General features: G+C 37.6%; 1 protein-coding gene across 3 annotated transcripts in view; it reads right to left on the bottom strand.

The window, feature by feature from the left end:
• Sytl5 (synaptotagmin like 5) overlaps positions 1–19845 on the bottom strand; it is a 240223-nt gene that overhangs the window by 96350 nt on the left and 124028 nt on the right. For all 3 annotated transcript variants that reach the window (XM_047536026.1, XM_047536027.1, XM_047536028.1), the window contains exon 2: positions 15657–16150. In XM_047536026.1, the coding sequence (XP_047391982.1) occupies positions 15657–15775 (119 nt within the window). In that variant the 5' untranslated portion in view covers positions 15776–16150. The remainder of the gene's footprint in view (positions 1–15656; positions 16151–19845) is intronic.

The following is a 19845-nucleotide window of genomic DNA, read 5'->3' as shown; positions in this document are numbered from 1 at the left end:
GTTTAGTTTCGTGCATGGTGAGAGATATCGGTTTAGTTTCATTCTGTTGCATATGGACTTCCAATTCTCCCAGCACCATTTGTTGAAGGGACTATCTTTTCTCCATTGCATATTTTTGGCACCTTTGTCTAGTATGAGAAAATTGTATTTATTTGGGTTTGTGTCCGTGTCCTCTATTCTGTACCATTGATCCACCTTTCTATTTTGGTACCAATACCATGCCGTTTTTGTTACTATTGCTTTGTAGTAGAGTTGAAGATCTGGTATTGCAATACCCCCTGCTTCACTCTTTCTGCCAAGGATTGCTTTAGCCATTCTGGATTTTTTATTCTTCCAGATGAATTTCATAATTGCTTGCTCTATTTCTGTAAGGTATGTCATTGGGATTTTAATTGGAATTGCATTGAATCTGTATAGCACTTTTGGTAGTTTGGCCATTTTGACAATATTAATTCTTCCTATCCAAGAACATAGGAGATCTTTCCATCTTCTAAGGTTTTCTTTAATTTCTTTCTTTAGTGTTCTGTAGTTCTCATTGTAGAGGTCTTTCACCTCTTTTGTGAGATTGATTCCCAAGTATTTTATTTTTTTTGATGCTATTGTGAATGGGGTAGTTTTCCTAAATTCTCTTTCTGAAGATTCATCACTTATGTATAAAAATGCCTTAGATTTATGTGCATTGATCTTATATCCCACTACTTTACTGAATTCACTTATGAGATCTAACAGTTTTCTGGTGGAATTTCCTGGTTCCTCTAAGTATATAATCATATCATCAGCAAATAGGGATAGTTTGAGTTCTTCTTTTCCTATTCGTATCCCGTTAATTTCTTTGGTCTGTCTAATTGCTCTGGCTAGAGTTTCAAGGACGATATTGAAAAGAAGTGGTGAAAGAGGGCATCCCTGCCTTGTTCCAGTTTTTAGGGGGAATGCTTTCAGTTTTTCACCATTTAGAATGATATTAGCCATGGGCTTAGCATAGATGGCCTTTACAATGTTAAGGAATGTTCCCACTATCCCTATTTTTTCTAGGGTTTTGAGCATGAAGGGGTGCTGTATTTTATCAAATGCTTTTTCTGCATCTATTGAAATAATCATGTGATTCTTGACTTTAAGTCTATTGATATGGCGAATTACATTTATTGATTTCCTGATGTTGATCCAACCTTGCATCCCTGGGATGAAACCCACTTGATCATGGTGCTCTATCTTTTTAATATGCTTTTGTATGCGATTTGCTAAAATTTTGTTGAGAATTTTTGCATTGATGTTCATTAAGGATATTGGTCTGAAATTTTCTTTCCTCGATGTGTCTCTGTCTGGTTTAGGTATCAGGGTAATATTGGCTTCATAGAATGAGTTTGGGAGGGTTCCCTCCTCTTCTATTTCATGGAATACTTTCAGAAGTATTGGAATGAGCTCTTCTTTAAAGGTTTTGTAGAACTCGGCTGAGAACCCATCTGGTCCTGGACTTTTCTTTGTTGGTAGGCTTTTGATGACTTCTTCTATTTCATTACTTGAAATTGGTCTATTTAAATTGTGTATGTCCTCCTCGTTCAGTTTAGGCAATTCATATGTCTCTAGAAACATATGTTGATGTCTTCGAAATTTTCTATTTTGTTGGAGTATAGATTTTCAAAATAGCTTCTAATTATGTTTTGTATTTCAATTGTGTCTGTTGTGATATTTCCTTGTTCATTCCGAATTTTAGTGATTTGGGTTTTCTCTCGTCTTCTCTTTGTTAGTGTGGCTAAAGGTTTATCAATTTTGTTTATTTTTTCAAAGAACCAACTATTTATTTTGTCAATTTTTTGTATTGTTTCTTTTGTTTCAATTTTGTTGATTTCAGCTCTGAGTTTAACTATTTCCTGTCTTCTACTACTTTTGGTGTTGATCTGCTCTTCTTTTTCTAGGACTTTGAGCTATAGTGTTAGGTTGTTTATTTGTTGAGTTTTACTTCTTTTATTAAATGCACTCCATGAAATAAATTTTCCTCTAAGTACTGCTTTCATAGTGTCCCAGAGATTTTGATATGATGTTTGTTTGTTCTCATTTACCTCTAAGAATTTTTTAATTTCCTTCCTAATATCTTCTGTTATCCATTCATCATATAATAGCATATTGTTTAATCTCCAGGTGTTGGAGTAGTTTCTGTTTTTTACTCTTTCATTTATTTCTAACTTCAATCCATTATGATCTGATAGAATACAAGGTAGTGTCTCTATCTTCTTGTATTTGCTAACGTTAACTTTGTGGCATAATATATGGTCTATTTTAGAGAAGGATCCATGTGCTGCTGAGAAGAAAGTGTATTCGCTCTTGGTTGGATGGTATATTCTATAAATGTCTGTTAAGTCTAAATTATTGATTGTGTTATTGAGATCTATGGTTTCTTTGTTCAATTTTTGTTTGGAAGATCTGTCCAGTGGTGAGAGAGGCATGTTAAAATCACCTAGTATTATTGTGTTATGGTCTATTTGGTTTCTAAAATTGAGAAGGATTTGTTTAACGTACATGGATGAGCCACTGTTTGGGGCATAGATGTTTATGATTGTTATATCTTGCTGATTTATGGTTCCCTTAAGCAGTATGAAATGTCCTTCTTTATCCCTTCTGACTAACTTTGGCTTGAAGTCCGCATTATCTGAAATGAGGATGGATACTCTAGCTTTTTTGCTGAGTCCATGTGCATGGTATGTTTTTCCCCATCCTTTCACCTTTACTCTATGGGTATCTCTTTCTATGAGGTGAGTCTCTTGCAGGCAACATATTGTTGGATCTTTCTTTTTAATCCAATCTGCCAGTCTATGTCTTTTGATTGATGAATTCAGGTCATTAACATTCAGGGTTATTATTGAGATATGATTTGTATTCCCGGTCATTTGGTTTGTATTTAAAATTTTATTTATTTATTTATTTATTTTTTGACACATCTTGGTTCCTCCTTTATTTGACAGTTCCTTTAGGATAATTCCTCCCTTTGCTGATTTGCTTCTTTGTTTTTTATCTCTTCCTCATGAAATATTTTGCTGAGAATGTTCTGTAATGCTGGCTTTCTTTTTGTAAATTCTTTTAGCTTTTGTTTATCATGGAATGATTTTATTTCATTGTCAAATTTGAAGGTAAGTTTTACTGTGTATAAGATTCTTGGTTGGCATCCATTTTCTTTCAGAGCTTGAAAAATGTTGTTCCAGGCCCTTCTAGCTTTTAGGGTCTGGATTGAAAAATCTGCTGATATCCGTATTGGTTTCCCCCTGAATGTAATTTGGTTCTTTTCTCTCACAGCGTTTAAGATTCTGTCTTTATTTTGTATGTTCAGTATTTTCATTATAATGTGCCTTGGTGTGGGTCTGTTGTAATTTTGTGTATTTGGAGTCCTATAAGCCTCTTGAACTTGATTTTCCATTTCATTCTTCAGATTTGGGAAATTTTCTGATATTATTTCATTGAATAGATTGTTCATTCCTTTGGTTTGTTTCTCTAAGCCTTCCTCAATCCCAATTATTCTCAAATTTGGCCTTTTCATGATATCCCATAGTTCTTGGAGATTCTGTTCATGATTTCTTACCATCTTCTCTGTTTGTTCAACTTTGTTTTCGAGGTTAAATATTTTGTCTTGAATATCTGAAGTTCTGTCTTCCAGGTGTTCTATCCTATTGGTTATGCTTTCTATGGAGTTCTTAATTTGGTTTATTGTTTCCTTCATCTCAAGGATTTCTGTTTGGTTTTTTTTCAATATCTCTAACTCTTTATTGAAATGATCTTTTGCTTCCTGTATTTGCTCTGTTAACTGTCGATTGGTGTGATCATTCAATGCCTGCATTTGCTCTTTCATCTCATCGTTTGCTTCCCTGATCATTTTAATTATATACATTCTGAACTCCCTTTCTGTCATTTCTTCTGCCATGCTGTCGTTGGATTTTATTGATGTAACATCTAGATTTGTTTGGGGCATTTTCTTCCCTTGTTTTCTCATATTGTTCAGGAATCAGTGGGTCATTAAGATATTGCAGATTTCCTCTATTGACTTATAAAGTCCCTGAAGATTGCTAGTATATCCCCTCTTATCCTTCAGTAGCCTGAAATCTTGGAGGAATTTGATAATGCGGTGCTCCACAAGGAAGCTGCCTCTCTAGGGTTGGTGACCCTCAGGTGGGGTATATTCCCTGATAGTGGGCAGAAGTGCCTCCACTTGTTGACCAATGGTCATCCAAAGGGGAATTAGGCTGTGGGCTTAGGCAAAGACTGTTTGTGCCTGCGTCTCTGGTTTTACCGTCCTTGTGGGAAAACCTCACCCGGCAGGGAAGACTCACCGGTGGGGAGGTCTCGCTGGTCAGTTCCCCTCCCAGAGGTTCCCCTCAATCTACAACTACTGCCTGGGCTGGGCTGCCTTCCTCTGCAACGTTCCCAGGGGCCCCGACCTACCTCCTGGGCCTGGGAACCTTACCCTTCGCAGACGAGTCTTCTTAGGCTGCCTCTCCTCAGAGAATCTGCCCGCAGGCCTGGAACCTTCACTCCGCCCCTAAGCGTGTCTCTGTGCAGCTCTTCCACCAAGAAGCCGCCTAGGTCCTGGGACCCTGCTCTGCACCTAATCGCCTGGCTATGTGGCCCCTCCTCTGAGCCGCCACCTGGAGCCCCGTACAATAGCTCCGATACCCAGAGACCTGCCACACACCTCTTCCTCCGGACAGCCGCCCGGTGTTCCGACGCAGTCACTAGGAGTCCAAGCCACTCACTTCGCGTCTCCTCCTCTCGCCAACCGCCCGTAGCCCTAGGCAGTCACTCCGAGTCCAAGTGACCCACCCTGTTCCTCCTCCTCCTCGGGGTAGCCCCCCAGGTGTTCAGGAGCGGTCACTCCGAGACCAAGCGACCCACCGCGCTCCTCCTCCAGGCAGGCCACTGGTGTTTAGGAGCGGTCACTTTGAGTCCAAAGAACTCACCACTCGCCTCCTCCTCTGACAACCGCCTGTGGCTCTGATGCCAAGCGACCCACCACGTTCCTCCTCTTCCTCCGGGCAACCACCCAGTGTTCAGAAGCGGTCGTTCTGAGTCTAAACAGCTCACCACGCAGCTCCTCCTCAGGCAGCCGCCCGGAGCCCCAGTGGTTGCTCCGAGTCCAAGCGCTGTGCTGAGCAGCCACCTCTATGATGTTCCCAGTGGTCCGTGTTTACCACTCCAGCGGGGGGAGGGGCGTCTCGCCGAGCAACTCTACTTCACAAAATTCCCTGTGTTCCGGGGCTACCGCCCCATCCGGGATGCCTCCCCAACGGGAGAGACTCACCCGGCGGCTTTGAGTTGGTCCCAAGTCTCTCACTATCTCCTCTTTTGAATCCTGCGTCCTGGAGCAACATGAAATGCAGCAGCCCTCTAGTCCGCCATCTTGAAACCTCCCATAACTGAGTTTTGACAAGAATCCTGCTAAGGAAATCTAGCAAGAATCCCCCATCCTGGATGTCTCCTCTCAGTATTTTAGACAAAAAGATTTAAGAATAAGAACTTTCATGGAAATTAAACAGTTAAGAAAAACCTTGCACATCCATGTTCTTTATATACGTACACATATATATATAATATTTCATAAAATAGCATAAGATTTGTATATATTTATATATATATATTTCATAAAATAACATAAGAGATAAAACTATGTTATTTTGAAAAATTGTAGCTGGTCAATAAAATGATGCTTCCAAAAAATTGTAATGATATGAAAAACATTCATGAAACAATATCAAATAAAAATAAAGGACACAAAATTATATATGTGGTATGGTTCCAAGTATATGAAAACTGAGTAAATACATAAAAGTATCAGGAAGGACACAGATGAAGACTATCTCAAAGAAGAGGAAATCTCTGTGACATTTTAAAGTTCAGGTTATATATATTTTCTGATTTTCTATAATAAGCCTGCAACTTCTATGATGAAAAACGTACCTGAAGATACCAAATGTTTATTTAATTGGGTAGAGGTTTTAGGATATATAAAAATGTTGTAGACATTTATACCTTTCGTGGATCCTTGTGCAATTCTGGCCTGAGTGTACAGCTCTTTACTAGAGTGCTTGCCTAGCATGTGCGAAGCCCTGGGTTCCATCTCCAGCAGTGTAAAAAAAAATTCTTTGCCATTTGAAAAGTTTTATTAATTTTAGTTATTTGCACTAAATTCCACCAGTTATGTTTAATTACTCCACAGTAAAATAATTATTGGAAAAATTACTAAATGCACATTAGTCTAATCTTATTACTGATTTAAATTGATTAAACAATAACTCCTAATTAATTTGGGGAAATTCTTATAACATTACTATTAATATAAAATGATCACCTGCCTGAACTCTACAGTGTAAGAGGTGATACTTTTATTAGTGAAAATTTTGCTTATATTATTAACTTAGAAATTAAATACCCCTTTCCCAACAATATAATTGATATTAGATATTTCCTTATGAATTGACCTATATTTGGGTGGGCATGAATCTTCTTCATTCTCCCTCCCAGCCTTAACATTCAGTCATATTCTAGATAAAATAAACTGGATCATTGTATGGTTTTGGAATTTATAGTAAAAGAGAAAGGTAATTTCCTGGATATGAGTGCAAATTAACTTCTGCTGCCTAGAGGCATGTCCTCTGTGCCAATTCTGGCTAGAAAAGAACACAAAGAAGGGAAAGGTATTAAAATGAAAATATGGGGAAGAGTCAAAGATATTTAGAGATAGACTGTGTATGTGTGTGTGTGTGTGTGTGTGGTGTTTGTGTGTACACAGAGATTTGAAAGATACAGGTACTGAGAGATTACTTCTATTTCTCTATAGTCTAGCTATATCTTTGAAATAATACAAATAATATTAGCATGAAATAATATAGATCTCTATAAAGACACACATACGTAGAGATACATAAGTGTATAAAATCTATATAGGTAGCAAACTTACTTGTAACTATAATGACATATTGTTTCAAACAAAAAATTCTCTAGCAAGTGTAAGTTTATTTATTTGGATAATTGAATGATTGCTATGTCTCCAAATACCAGATGTTTGAGACCCTATGCCTCTAGTAAGCACTAAAAGTAAGAATTACTTGGAGGAAAAGATTACAGAATCAAAGTGTAAGTTACTTTACTATATGTATGCTTATAAGGAAATTACTAAACTCTTGGTAGGAAAACTCCCCAAAGTTTTAAATTCATTTAAGGCAGAGCTGAATTTTTTTTGTTGTTGTTTCATTTACTCTGTGACTCATTAAGAGTTTGAGTTCTATTAGGGAACCAGTATGTTCATGCTGGGAGTTTTTGTTAATCTATTAAGAAGCTTTGTGGCAATTCTGTTAGGATTAAAACAAAATGTTTACCAAAGTAGAAGTCCACTCCAACAGTTCTCCTGATGTTTTATGGGGACAGTGAGTCTTAAGGTTTTTGAGAAGTTCAAACTAATTTTGTTCTTAGCAGCAGCATGATAAGATTTGGAAAAACAAACACTTCTGCAGATCAAACGTTTGTAGGGTACTAATGGGATATTATTGCTTGGTACTTTTGCTCTCCCTGACTTCTACGCTGAATGTATAATTCCTAAAATCACATCAAATTCATTTGAACCAAATATTTAGTTTATCTGCAGGATTCCAAATCGCCAATTTGAATATACTTTTCCCTTCTATTTCTCCTTCCTTCTCTCCCCCTAGGACTGAACTGAAGGAATCAACCACATTAAAGACAAAACCATAAGGTGAATGGCAATTTCCAGGCTGGGGTATGTGGTCTCTTGATGATGCTAAGCTTTTGCTTGCTTTGGCCCATTTCTGTGGAGTCACTGTGTAGAACAAAACAATACTCTTGTACTTCGGTTTTCCATTAGCACAAAGAGTAGCAGAGCTTAAAGAACTTTTGTCCGTTTTTATTGTTTGAAAAAAGTCAGAGTAACTTTGGATAATGCCATACAGCTTATAGGTCAGAACTGTCAGTAAATACTAAGATAAGGAAATGTTTTTCTGTTTTGTTCCATTTCTGTGACAGCTGTTGGAAAGGCCATGGGCAGACATTCAACAAGGTCTAAATATGTGTAAAGAATCACAGCATAGAGAAAAAGGTGGAGATATGAATGAGATGACCTCAACTGTGATGTTTTCCAGCTGGGAAAAAATTTTAATCTCTCAAGTTTTGGCTGCCATGGCTATGGTACATTATAATAACATATAACTCAGGAACAATATGGGGGTTAAACAAGAATATATGTGTGAATTGAATAGTCTCTGGTGTAAGGTAGACATTGGGTAGCTTACCATCTCTTTATTCTGACCTCCCCCATTCACAGTTCTAATAAAACTCTCAGAAGTTCAAAGTGACCTAAGAGTGGAGTCTGAGCTCTGAAACCAGACTGTGAGGTTACAAATTGCAGTCTTGGCACTTATTACCTGGAATTACCTTGGACAAATTAACTGCACATCAGCTTCCTCATCTGTAAATGGGACTATTATTAGTTCTTACGTTATTGTAAAAATTAATTGATAACCTATCTCTTGCAATTTTACAGAATATTCCTCTATTTCTTGGTATCTTCTAGACATCCAGATTCTTTTTACTGTCTACAGATGACAAAACACATTTAAGTTGTTTCAAGACATTAGTTACTATAGAATGGGAGATGGTGGAAACTTGTGGAATCATCAAACCTCCCAGACAGGAGCACATGTTCTATCTCTGATAGCTGATTCTAGTCCAATTCCACTGAATTTCTTCAGCTAATCAGGCATGATGGTGCACACCTGCAATCCCAGCAACTCTAGAGGCTAAGGCAGGAGGATCACAAGTCTGAGGCCAGCCACAGAAACTTAGTGAGACTTGGTCTCAAAATAAAAAATGAAAAGGGCTGAGGGTGTAGCTCAGTAGCAAAGTGCCCTGGATTCAATCCCCACTACCCACTCTCCCCCAAAAAGAATCTTTTGGGCTATAGAGGTTCTGCTTCTCCCTTAGGTAGCTATCAGGTCTTTCTAATGTATCCAGCTATTCCCAAGACTAGACCCTACCAAGGTGTTGCCATCAATACCAAAAGTCAGCACACTGCTTGTTCTTGTAAATCAAGTTTTATTGGCACACAGCCATAGCAATTTGTTTACATTTTCCATTGCTACTTTCATACTACAATGTCAAAGTACTTGTAACACAGAACACGTGGCCTGTAGATCCTAAGATATTTTCTCCCTGGCCCTTTACATAGGAAATTTATTGATCCCTGGCCTACCCCATCATTAAAGCCTGATCCATAACTACAGACTTCTTTATAGATCCAACAAGCATGAAAATTGTGTCTCTGCTTACCTCCATTATTCAAATATTCCTTGGGGCTAGGGATGTAATCAGTGGTAGAGCATGTGCTTAGCATGTGCAAAACCTGGGTTTGATACCCAGAACCTGTCCCACCCTGAAAATAGTACTTGGCCTATAAAAGGTACTGCATAAATGTTGGTTAATTCTGACTCTTGGGGACTATAGGATGCTTTTACCTGCATATAGAAGAGAATCTGATTGAAAGTGCTGTCAATAACAAGGAAACATATTATATGGCTTAAATAAGAATTCCAGAAGTGCGATAGGTTCTAGATGCTAACAATAGCGGGGCGGGGTGGCTCACACCTGTAATCCCAGCAGCTTGGAAGGCTGAAACAGGAGCATCACAAATTCAAAGCCAGCCTCAGCAACTTAGCGAGGCCCTAAGCAGCTCAGTGAGACCCTGTCTGCAAACAAAAACTGAAAAGGGGGAAGTGGCTCAGTGGTTGAGTGCCCCTGGGTTCAATCCCCAGTAACAATAACAAAAAAAAAATGCTAACAATAATCCTTGACCTTTTTTTAACTTGATTTCATCAGTGGATGAACTGGCCTTCATCCTCAGCAATAACTGAAATAACATGCTTTCTTGAACAGGTCCAGTGGGAAAGAAAACCTTTACAAAAATCTAGGCTATATTTCCCACTGGCCCATTTTTGGTCTCATGTCCACCTGAAGATCAATTACAGTTGCCAGAGGAATCCTAGTCTCACTATGGCTAATTATTTTAAAAAATCTATTGCTGAAACTGAAAAGCAAGTTTGAATAGGGAGGAAAAAGGAGAAATGTATGCTGTAAGGTAATGAAGAGGGTCTCCCACTGAGTCAAGCCCAAGATTAGGTACCCAAGAGAATGTAAGGGTAGCTATATTTTCATGTATGAAGGTCAAATGGAAATGGCATCCCTTTAGAGAGACTAAAGCCCAAAAATGAACTGCTGAAGTGAATAGTTATTAATAAGTTGAAGAACTCTTAAATAGCCAATACCGCAAAGTAGACATTTAATACTATTTGTTTTTAGGTGAAGGAGATCAGGTGGATTAAGAATTTGTTAATGAGAATTTCTGGAGTAGATATTCTGAGCCATGTGCATTTTATGTTAGTCTGAGTTCTTTCACTTAGAAAAATCTAAGATATGATACAATCAACAGTGATTTCTGTTTTATACTCACAAAGTGTCGGTATTTTTTTTCCTTTGCAATTACTTTTGATAGCTCAATTTTCTTTACCACAATTCTTCCCTCTTTTTTCAATGCATTAGAGCCATCAATAAATCTGAGTGATTTGTTTTCCACAGAGAACATTTAAAATTCTCTTATTCTCTAACAGTTAAAACCTGTGTCTAGTTGTCTCCTATCCTTCCTGCTTGCCCTGAAAGAAAATAAGGTATATTTGAATGAATCTAGAATACAATGGTAGTGGACAGGTGACTCTCCCCTACCCCATAGCCCTTAGGCCTGGGGGTAATTGTCAGACTTGCCATGTGCCTTCTGGGTGTTGACTGTGGAGAACATTTGGGCACAAGGTCTACTACATTAATTCAATGCAATTTTTACACTTTTATCTTTCATTTTTTTAATTTCAAAGGAAAACCTACTCAAATAAAGACACAAGCACATAATCAACCTACTGCTTCCCAAACTCCAATTCTTTGACTTGTGGGATAAGATTCTTCTTTGTAATCTTTATAATTCTTTAAAAGTAATCACTTTGCTTCTATTTCATTCTGAAACTGATTAGCAGAATCTGAAAGCACTTTTGTGGGTTATGGTAAAAAACTGAAATACAGTTGACCTATATTTGACAATTTTGAAATCTTTTTCTCATTTTGAAGCCAAGCTCAAATGATTCAATTTGTATCTCATTCATAATTACTTTATCTTCGACTACCACAAAATATCAATTTATAAATCTGTAGCATGGTGGAAACAATTCTTGTAATGGGAAGCATCAAAGTTTACTGCTGCAATAAAACCCGCTAAACACCTAGGTTCCTCAAGTTGATGGTGAGATGCAAGGAGAGAGAGAGAGAGAGATCCAAAGAAGCAGGAAGACAAAGCCAGTATTGGCCATAAAATTCATAAAAGTGTACGAAAGGCAGGAGTAGTGGTGCATGCCTGTAATTCCAATAACTTTGGAGGCTGAGGCAGGATTGTAAATTGAAGACCAATCTCATCAACTTAGTGAGGCCCTAAGGATTTAGCAAGACCCTGTCCCCAAATAATAATAACAATGAAAACTTTTTTTTTAAAGGGCTGGAGATGTGGCTCAGTGGTTAAGTGACCCTGGGTTCAATCTCCAGTGCCCCCACAAAAAAAAGTGTAAGAAAGGGCACTATAGCCATATATATATCACTGTTGAGTATGTGTGTCAACTTAACTGGGCCACTGGGTACCCAGATATTTGATGCAGTTAATACTACTGTGCTGTATTGCCTTCATTCATAATTGAATGACATGCTGAATATCACTTAAGGCTGATAAAAATAAGGGTATAGTTTTCCTCCAATTCAAGCTCACAGCGTTGTTGGATTCTGTAGCAGAACACCTGAGGGGTCTTTTCTTTTATATCATCATGCTCTTCTCCCAGAGTCCAACATGGACGAATAGAAAGCAGGTGACACAATAGCCAGATTGTGGAACCAACCTAGATGTCCTTCAATTGATGAATGGATATATATATATATATATATATATATATATATACACACAATGGAATATTACTCAGTCATAAAGAATGATAAAATTATGGCATTTGCAGGCAAATGGATGAAATTGGAGAATATCATGCTAAGTGAGATAAGCCAATCTCAAAAAACCAAAGGACAAATGATATCGCTAATAAGTGGATGATGACACATAATGGAGGGTGGGAGGGGTTAGTGTTAGGGTTAGAGTTAGGGTTAGGGAGGAGGGCAAGAATGGAGGAAGGAAGGACTGTATAGAGGGAAAAGAGGTGTGGGAGAGGTGGGGGGAACGGAAAAATAACAGAATGAATCAAACAACATTACCCTATGTAAATTTATGATTACACAAATGGTATTGCCTTTACACCATGTACAAACAGAGAAACAACATGTATCCCATTTGTTTACAATAAAAAAAAAGAAAAGAAAGCAGGTGACACAAAAGTATTTGCAGAATTTCATTGTCACACAGACATATTGGGTCTGAGCCGATTTAGGTTGTACTGAAACTGCTCTGAGCTGATTTAGGTTGTATTTAAACTTATAATAAAAAGAGGGAGAATCAGAGAAAGATAAAGGATAAATAAACCAACAGAAAGTAATACTATCTGACAAAGGTGCTTAAGTATAGTGCTCACTTCTTGTTTTGCCTGTATATAAACCCTGATGACTATGATAAAAATTGTTGGAAACAGTGCTGTGGTTGTGGCTCAGTGGTAGAGCACTAGCCTAGCATGCGTGAGGCACTGGGTTCCATCCTCAGTACCACATAAAAATAAATAAATAAAATAAAGGTATTGTGTCTGTATACAACTAAAATATTTTTTAAAATTGTTGGGAACATCTTAATTTGTAATTCAAATGAACCAAAAATCCTTCAATTTTAATGTCACCCCCAGACTTGTTATGTGTATACGTCCCTTGAAACTAACTTTGTTAAATAGCAATATCTTAACTAATATAAGCTTTACAGTGTCTTGGACTGGATTTTCCAGAAGTAATTCTGAGATGTACATTTGTGTGCAAGTGACTTTTGGAGTAGTCTCAGGGAAATCTGTAAGGAAGAAGGGGAGGCAGGAGAGAATTTGCCTGTCACTTGTGACTCTGTAATTCTATGGGAAACTCCAGTCACCTAAAGACAACTGATTTAATCCTAAAAACAACCTTATAAGGTAGCTACTATTATTATTTCTATTTTGTCAGATGGGGAAATAGACTTATCTATGGAAACATCTTGTCTAAAGTGACCCAAAGATTTCACGGTACTTCTAAGATATGAATTCCAGATGTGTGATTCAAAAGCATGTACCCTAAACACCTTGACACCCACTTTGGGGTGACTTCTCAATGTATGAAACCATTAAGGGTGTCTGAGCCTGAGTCACCCAGCCTAAGCTCCTGTCTTGGGAGCTCAGACCAAGATGAGACAAGACATCTAACACAGGTACACAGGACACTCAATAAATATTAACTACTGTTAGTATTAAAGAAGGGAAAAGACATAGCTTTGAAGCACCTATTTTCTATAAAAGTATCTCTTGGTTCTATAGAAGCCTTTCTTCTGCTTCTCTCAAAAAGGTTTGAAAAAGCCAGGTAATTAGTGACATTATTCTTGACAGCTGAGTTGTATATTACACAATTGGCTTTATTCATTTATAGTTGGTAAGAAGGAGAAAAATAGAATGGGAAAAGGGAAGAGGGAGTATAATAGATTATTTCAAAAAGTTATTGAGAATGACAGTAACAAATATTCTGAATAAAATCCTATTTGTTATATTTCAATGCTTCCTGGGATCTGGTATTAAATTATTTCTTCCTAGGGAATGATTTTTTATTTCCCTGAGAATGTCACCAATCAGTAGTTAATAGATCACCCCCCAAACATTGTAACATTTTGCAGTGCATTACACTATTTAATCGCTTTTGCAATTGAACTATGCTAATGCCAAAAATACGATTCCTCATTTCTTTACAATGATTAACTGCCCTTGAATTCTAAGCATAGAAAAAGTGCAATAATTTTAGTCAAAACCTTTGGTTTCTACAAGATTGGCTGAATAGCTTGGAAAAGTGGAAATGAAGCCTCTGGGCTCTTAACTATGAAATAAACATCAGTCAAGAATATTTTGATGCAGTTCCAATTCTAAGGATCCTAGTTGCTTCAGGCAAAGTGAATATTTTTGTAACATGTGAAGATAATTTCATGACAAGTTTCATCCTTAAGTAAAATAAACATAAGGTTCACAAGCTGTGGGTATAGCTCAATGGCAGAATGCATGCTTATCATGCACAAGGCTCTGGATTCAATCTCCAGCACTACAAAATAAAATAAAATAATAAATCTAAGACTCAGATTATAGTTTGGGGAGCCACAAAAGACACAAAAGCTGCACCATACACTGTTGGCAGTTATTGAGGAGGGAACTTTATATTTATTTATATGTATAACCTCTCTTCAGGGGTGAGATGTAATAACCAAATGTATTTAACAACCTACAACCAATGCCAATGGGTATTGCAATTAATCATAATGATGATGTGACAATTCAGAGCAGATGAGGCAACCAATCAGGATGGATGCTGGCTGACACGCAGGTGAGGTCATACCTGGGGAACCAACTAAGTATCAACCCTGCCTAAATATATGTGAAACCCAACTGTACCCATATTACTCAACTCCATTCACACAGAAACTTATTTCAATAAATTCGACTGATTTGGGAGTTACCATGGGAACTTTTCCAGATCCCTTTCTTCTCCCAGCTGTGGTCAAAGGCAAAGTCCCAGTAAGACTATCCTGAGAAAGGCATTACAAACAAATAATATCTCACATTTATCAAATACTCAGGTACCAAGCATTGCACATGTATCCTCATTCTTAATCTTTACAACAATCCTGTGAGGGAGGTACTATTATTATCTTTGTTTTACTGATGAGGAAACCAAGGTATGAAGAAATTGAGTAATGTGTTGTTCAGCTTCTGTTACTATAACAAAATATCTGAAATAACCAACTTAAAAAGAGAAAGGTTTGTTTTGGCTCATGGTTTCCATCCATGGCGTCTTAGTCCTGTTGCTTTTGGGCTTTGACAAGGCAGTACATCATAGTGGGTGCATGTGGCATAGGATACCTATTTACCTCATGGTGACCAGAAAGCAAAAGAAAGAAAGAGACTCATGTCCCACAATTCCCTTCATGGGCACACCCCCAGTGACCTAAGTCCTTTCTCCCACTAGGCCCTATCTCTTAAAGGTTCACCACCACCCATTAGCACCAAGCTGGGGACCAAACCATTAATATATGGGCCTTTGAGGAACAGTTCAGATCCAAGCAATAGCAAGAAACTTTCTCAAAGCCACACAACTAGTACACACCAGAGTTGTTAAACGAACTTGAGTATCCCTCTTGTTAGGTATTAGTTATGAGGTTGTTAGCAAATGAGTTCTCATTAACACCATATAGGTAGATTCCATCTTCTATTTGATTAAATGCTGAGATGCCAAAGTTGTTTTTAATACTTGGGAACCATGAAGTCCCTGACAAATATTTGTCTCCAACGTGGTCACATTTACCCTATTTCTGATCTAAATTGCTTCAAACAAACAGAAAGCAGTCAAGGAGAGAGGAAATAATCAAAGGGCATTACCTTATTCTCTTGTCTTCCACTTTTTTCAAATATTCATCTCTCTTTAAAACTCCCAGGATCATTTCCTTCTCATGATCTAATAAAAAAGACAGATTGATCAATTCTGAGTTCTTAGACATGATATTTCTGCAGCAGCTCTGAGTAGCACTGGTGGAATCTTCCAGAGGGTGAGATGATGTGTACAATTGCCAAGGTTCCCCCTGGCCAACCCAGAGTCACCAAATTCAAGTTCAGTTAAAGTAGTTTTTATAAAGTCTCTGCAGAATTGCTGCTGGTGGCTAGATAGTCTTCCAGGATAGTCTTCCAGGGAAAAGAGGCTCTACTGGGATTGTGTTCCATGAAAGTCATTATTGTTTTAACTAAAAAATATTTCCAAAGCTTTACTGTGATGTGTAGTCAGGCAGTCACTGAATTTCACTAATGATGCTCAACGTCGGTTCTTCAGAAAGCTGCAGAGCAGGAATCAGATCCTCTGGGACAGAATGATTAAAACACTGAAAAGGTGGAGGAAACAAAAGAGAAGAATTAATTTGGCAGTTTTCCCCACAGCACTTGTAAAACTACATGATTTTTGAAATACTGATGTACCTAACACAAACAACATCTTTAAAATCAGTAAACATGCATTTATTAAATACTTATTTCATGTTTTTTATAACCACAAAATGGCATTGAGTTGATTCCAGGTCCTCCATGCAAATTCAGTTTCTTCTATTATGATTAGCTTCCTCTGACAGTCAGAGCCCATCATCGCTCTTGCAGCTGAATTGGGTCACCACTTTGGGATACTAAATGCACACACTGGATGGTCCACAACAGGTCGGGGTCCTTAAGCAGCTCCCTCCTTCTCTCTTCCTTCTCCCCCAAACTAGGATCACAGCATAAAAAGCATGACTGGTGAAACACTTATGAATGGTGCATATTATGTATCAATCTAAATATATCTCACAATGAATGAAAAAGCTTCAGTTACAGAAGAATTCATGAAGAATGACTGCATATATGAAGGCTATATCTTGTAAAAATATTTAATTTAGGACTACATACATTAGTAGTATAAATATAGGTACACTTGGGGAAAATTCAAGATCATGATTAATTCCACATAATCACAGGGAGAATGCAGGGCCTTCCCCTGTACTGGGCAATGCTTTACTTTCAAGAGGGGCTTTTACTTCTCTTGATTTATGCAGTTGTTTGTGAATTATTCCAGATACGTGTTATATATATTAGTCTCTCCACATCTGCAGTTTCAGTTACCTGAAGTCAACTTCTGTTTGAAAATATAAAAAATTCCGGAAACAAACAATTCCTAAGTTTTAAATTGTGTGCTATTTTGAGTAGTGTGATGACATTTTGTGCCATCCCAATCTGTCCTGCTCAGGATGTGACTCCTCCCTTTGTTCAGTTTATCCACACTGTATATACTACCTTCCCTTTTAGTCACTTAACAGTCATCTTGGTTAATCCGTGTTTCAGTGCTTTATGTTCAAGTAACCATTATTTTACTTAATAATAGCCTTAGAGTGCAAAAATAGTGATACAAATGAGGCTTAAAACATAGAACATAAAACATAGTAGGCATAAAACATATGGCATAAAACAGTACAGATTAACTCTGATACTATGTGGCAGATAGGAAAAAACATGGTATATATATATGGTTCATTACTATCTTCAGTTTTAGGCATCCATTATGGAGGTATTGGAATGCTGTAAGGGGAACTACTTTACTAAAACATAGATGTTTTAAAACTACCCCCTCGTGAGTATAAGAAGCTTGCCAGGTCCTGTCTCTCATTAACTTTTGAGCACATTTCATTGGTTTGATATCTGGATTCCCTCTGTACAGTCCCTTTAGATGGTGACTCTTAGTGTGATCTGCTGGATTTTGTGATCGAGCATCATCGCAAGATACTATCCCTCAGTCTCTCCTCAGGTCTGTGAACTACAATCCACATGCAAGTTGTATTTGGTTTGCCTGGTTCTTGCCAGACTTCCAGACATAACCAGATATTCACTCAAAGACTGCTATGGGCCTCCCAGTAGCCATAAGTTCAGGATGACCTCAAAATCTCAGGACAAACTGAAAGGACAGGTTCTAGTCCAGAGCCTCCCCAACTTTCCAAAGTCCCTATGTGTGTTTTGTATACAGTAAGCACCAAACCAAAATGTTGCTGAAATGACTCAAAAATTGACCTGTTTCCTACAGACTAAGAGGTAGCCCCCTCTGAGGAAACTTCCCAGGTCATTGCAGACTGGATTTACTCTAAGTCTTTCTTCCATATATAAAACCTTAGAGGCAGCAGGGATCAGAGGGCCCCAAGGTTGAAACAAACAGGAAGAAGCAAGGTTAAGAGCAAAAAGGGCACTTCAGAAAATTTAATGGTTTGAATTGCGCATCATTGTCAACTGCTGTCTCCTCACATAAAGAACACAATTGATTTTTTTCATCCTTTGTGTGTCTCTTTGGCTTTAGGCTGAAATGGAAAAAAATAATTGGAACTCCATGAATGAATATGTTATCATTACAGCCAGGTTTACTTAAGAAATATTTTATGTCTGAAATATCCAATTAGAATGTCCTACATGAATATTCTACAGAACCATATTTAGCAATTATTCAAGGAGTAGGGAGCTATAAGAAATGTTTGAATGAAGCTAATGGTTATCCATGCCTTTAGCTGTAAAAACTAGTCTCTGCTCTAAAACTCCAAGGGTCTGCCTGTGAGAATAGCAGAACGGCAGCACATGCAAATGACAGAGAAGATGTGAAGAATATAAGAAATAAAATGTCCTCTGAGAGTTTTATTAATCAAGTCCTGAATGTATCTGCACTAATAAGCTAATGGGTATGTAAATGGGTGACCAAGATCAGAAGTAGCCAAAACTTTATCAAGATAATCAGGATGTTTCCTCCAGAAGGCAGAGCTGGACTGTGATTGTAATTTAGTAAGATGGAATCTATTTGATGATAATGCAGCCTTTAAAAGAAACACAGGATGGAGGAGAAGAGACAGTGAACCTGGACATATAGAAGATCTAAGGAGCTAGATGTTGATGGTGCCCACTCAGACTGCAATCAGGGAAGAAATATCCAGGTCTCTAAAGGGAAACAACATTTTTGTATTCTGTAACACATGTTCTATGTTGGGTGATGAAGTGAACCACTGTCTGACAAATTTTCATACCATTAACCACTCAAACAATACAACTAATTCCTCTTGTTCAAATTTCATTTCCTTCCAGAAACTTCTCATTTTAAGTTGGTTTTCCATAGAGTTCTCCCTCTAGGAATGAATGTTCTGGCCTGCCTACCGGGCTCTCTGTGTTTGGTTTAGTTCGAGTCCATGTCTTACCTGTTCATTGTTTGCCAACCAAATCAAATTTCTGAGTCTTTGTACTGAGGATCAGAATCTGGTCTGAATGAATTCATGTAAGTACGTAGCATCTTTTGATTCATTTTTTCAGCTAGTTCATAGACCCAATTGGACAAACCTTTACCCACTACATACTTCAAATAAGTGAAAAACAAAATGAGTAGTTGAGCCTCATTTTAAAAATTACATGTGCACAGTAAATACTAGTCAGATTAGGAGAGAAAAATTAGTTTTTATTTTATTTTCCAATTCCTTACCCAAATGGCTCTCTGTTTAAATATTTCACATGTGGATTCTTTCCTGTGGCAAGTAACCTTGCTGAAATGGGCTAAACTATTTGGAAAGATGACATGGTTTGTACGTCATTCAGCTGCCTTTGGGCATTGATGGCTTTGGTAAGTCATTAACTCTCCCAATCATCAAAAAAGATGCCTTAATAAAAAATTCTAACAGCATTGCACAGGGAAATAAATTTTAAAAACCATCTGTTTTGAGTAACACACTTAAAAATAATTGAGGTTGATGTATGAGTCAAAAGAAAGGGTATATCTAAAAATTTCTCAGTACTGTGTACTTGAAATGGAGCTTTAAAAATAGAATATTTATGGGAGTGCTCTTATAATGAAATTAATAAAGATGAAGTTAATTTCCAAGCTGGGGATGTAGCTCAGTGATAAAGTGCTTGCCTAGCATGCATGAGGTCCTGGATTCCATCCCCAGTAATGCAAAAAAAAAAAAAAAAAAAAAAAAAACAGTTAATTTCCTGTTTGCCTATTACTGTGTGACAACACAATTAGATGGATTTCCCA

This window comes from Sciurus carolinensis, chromosome X, assembly GCF_902686445.1.
Source record: "Sciurus carolinensis chromosome X, mSciCar1.2, whole genome shotgun sequence".
Classification (NCBI taxonomy): domain Eukaryota; kingdom Metazoa; phylum Chordata; class Mammalia; order Rodentia; family Sciuridae; genus Sciurus; species Sciurus carolinensis.
The sequence above is the reverse complement of the archived record's forward strand: the minus strand, read 5'-3'. Positions and strand labels throughout refer to the sequence as shown.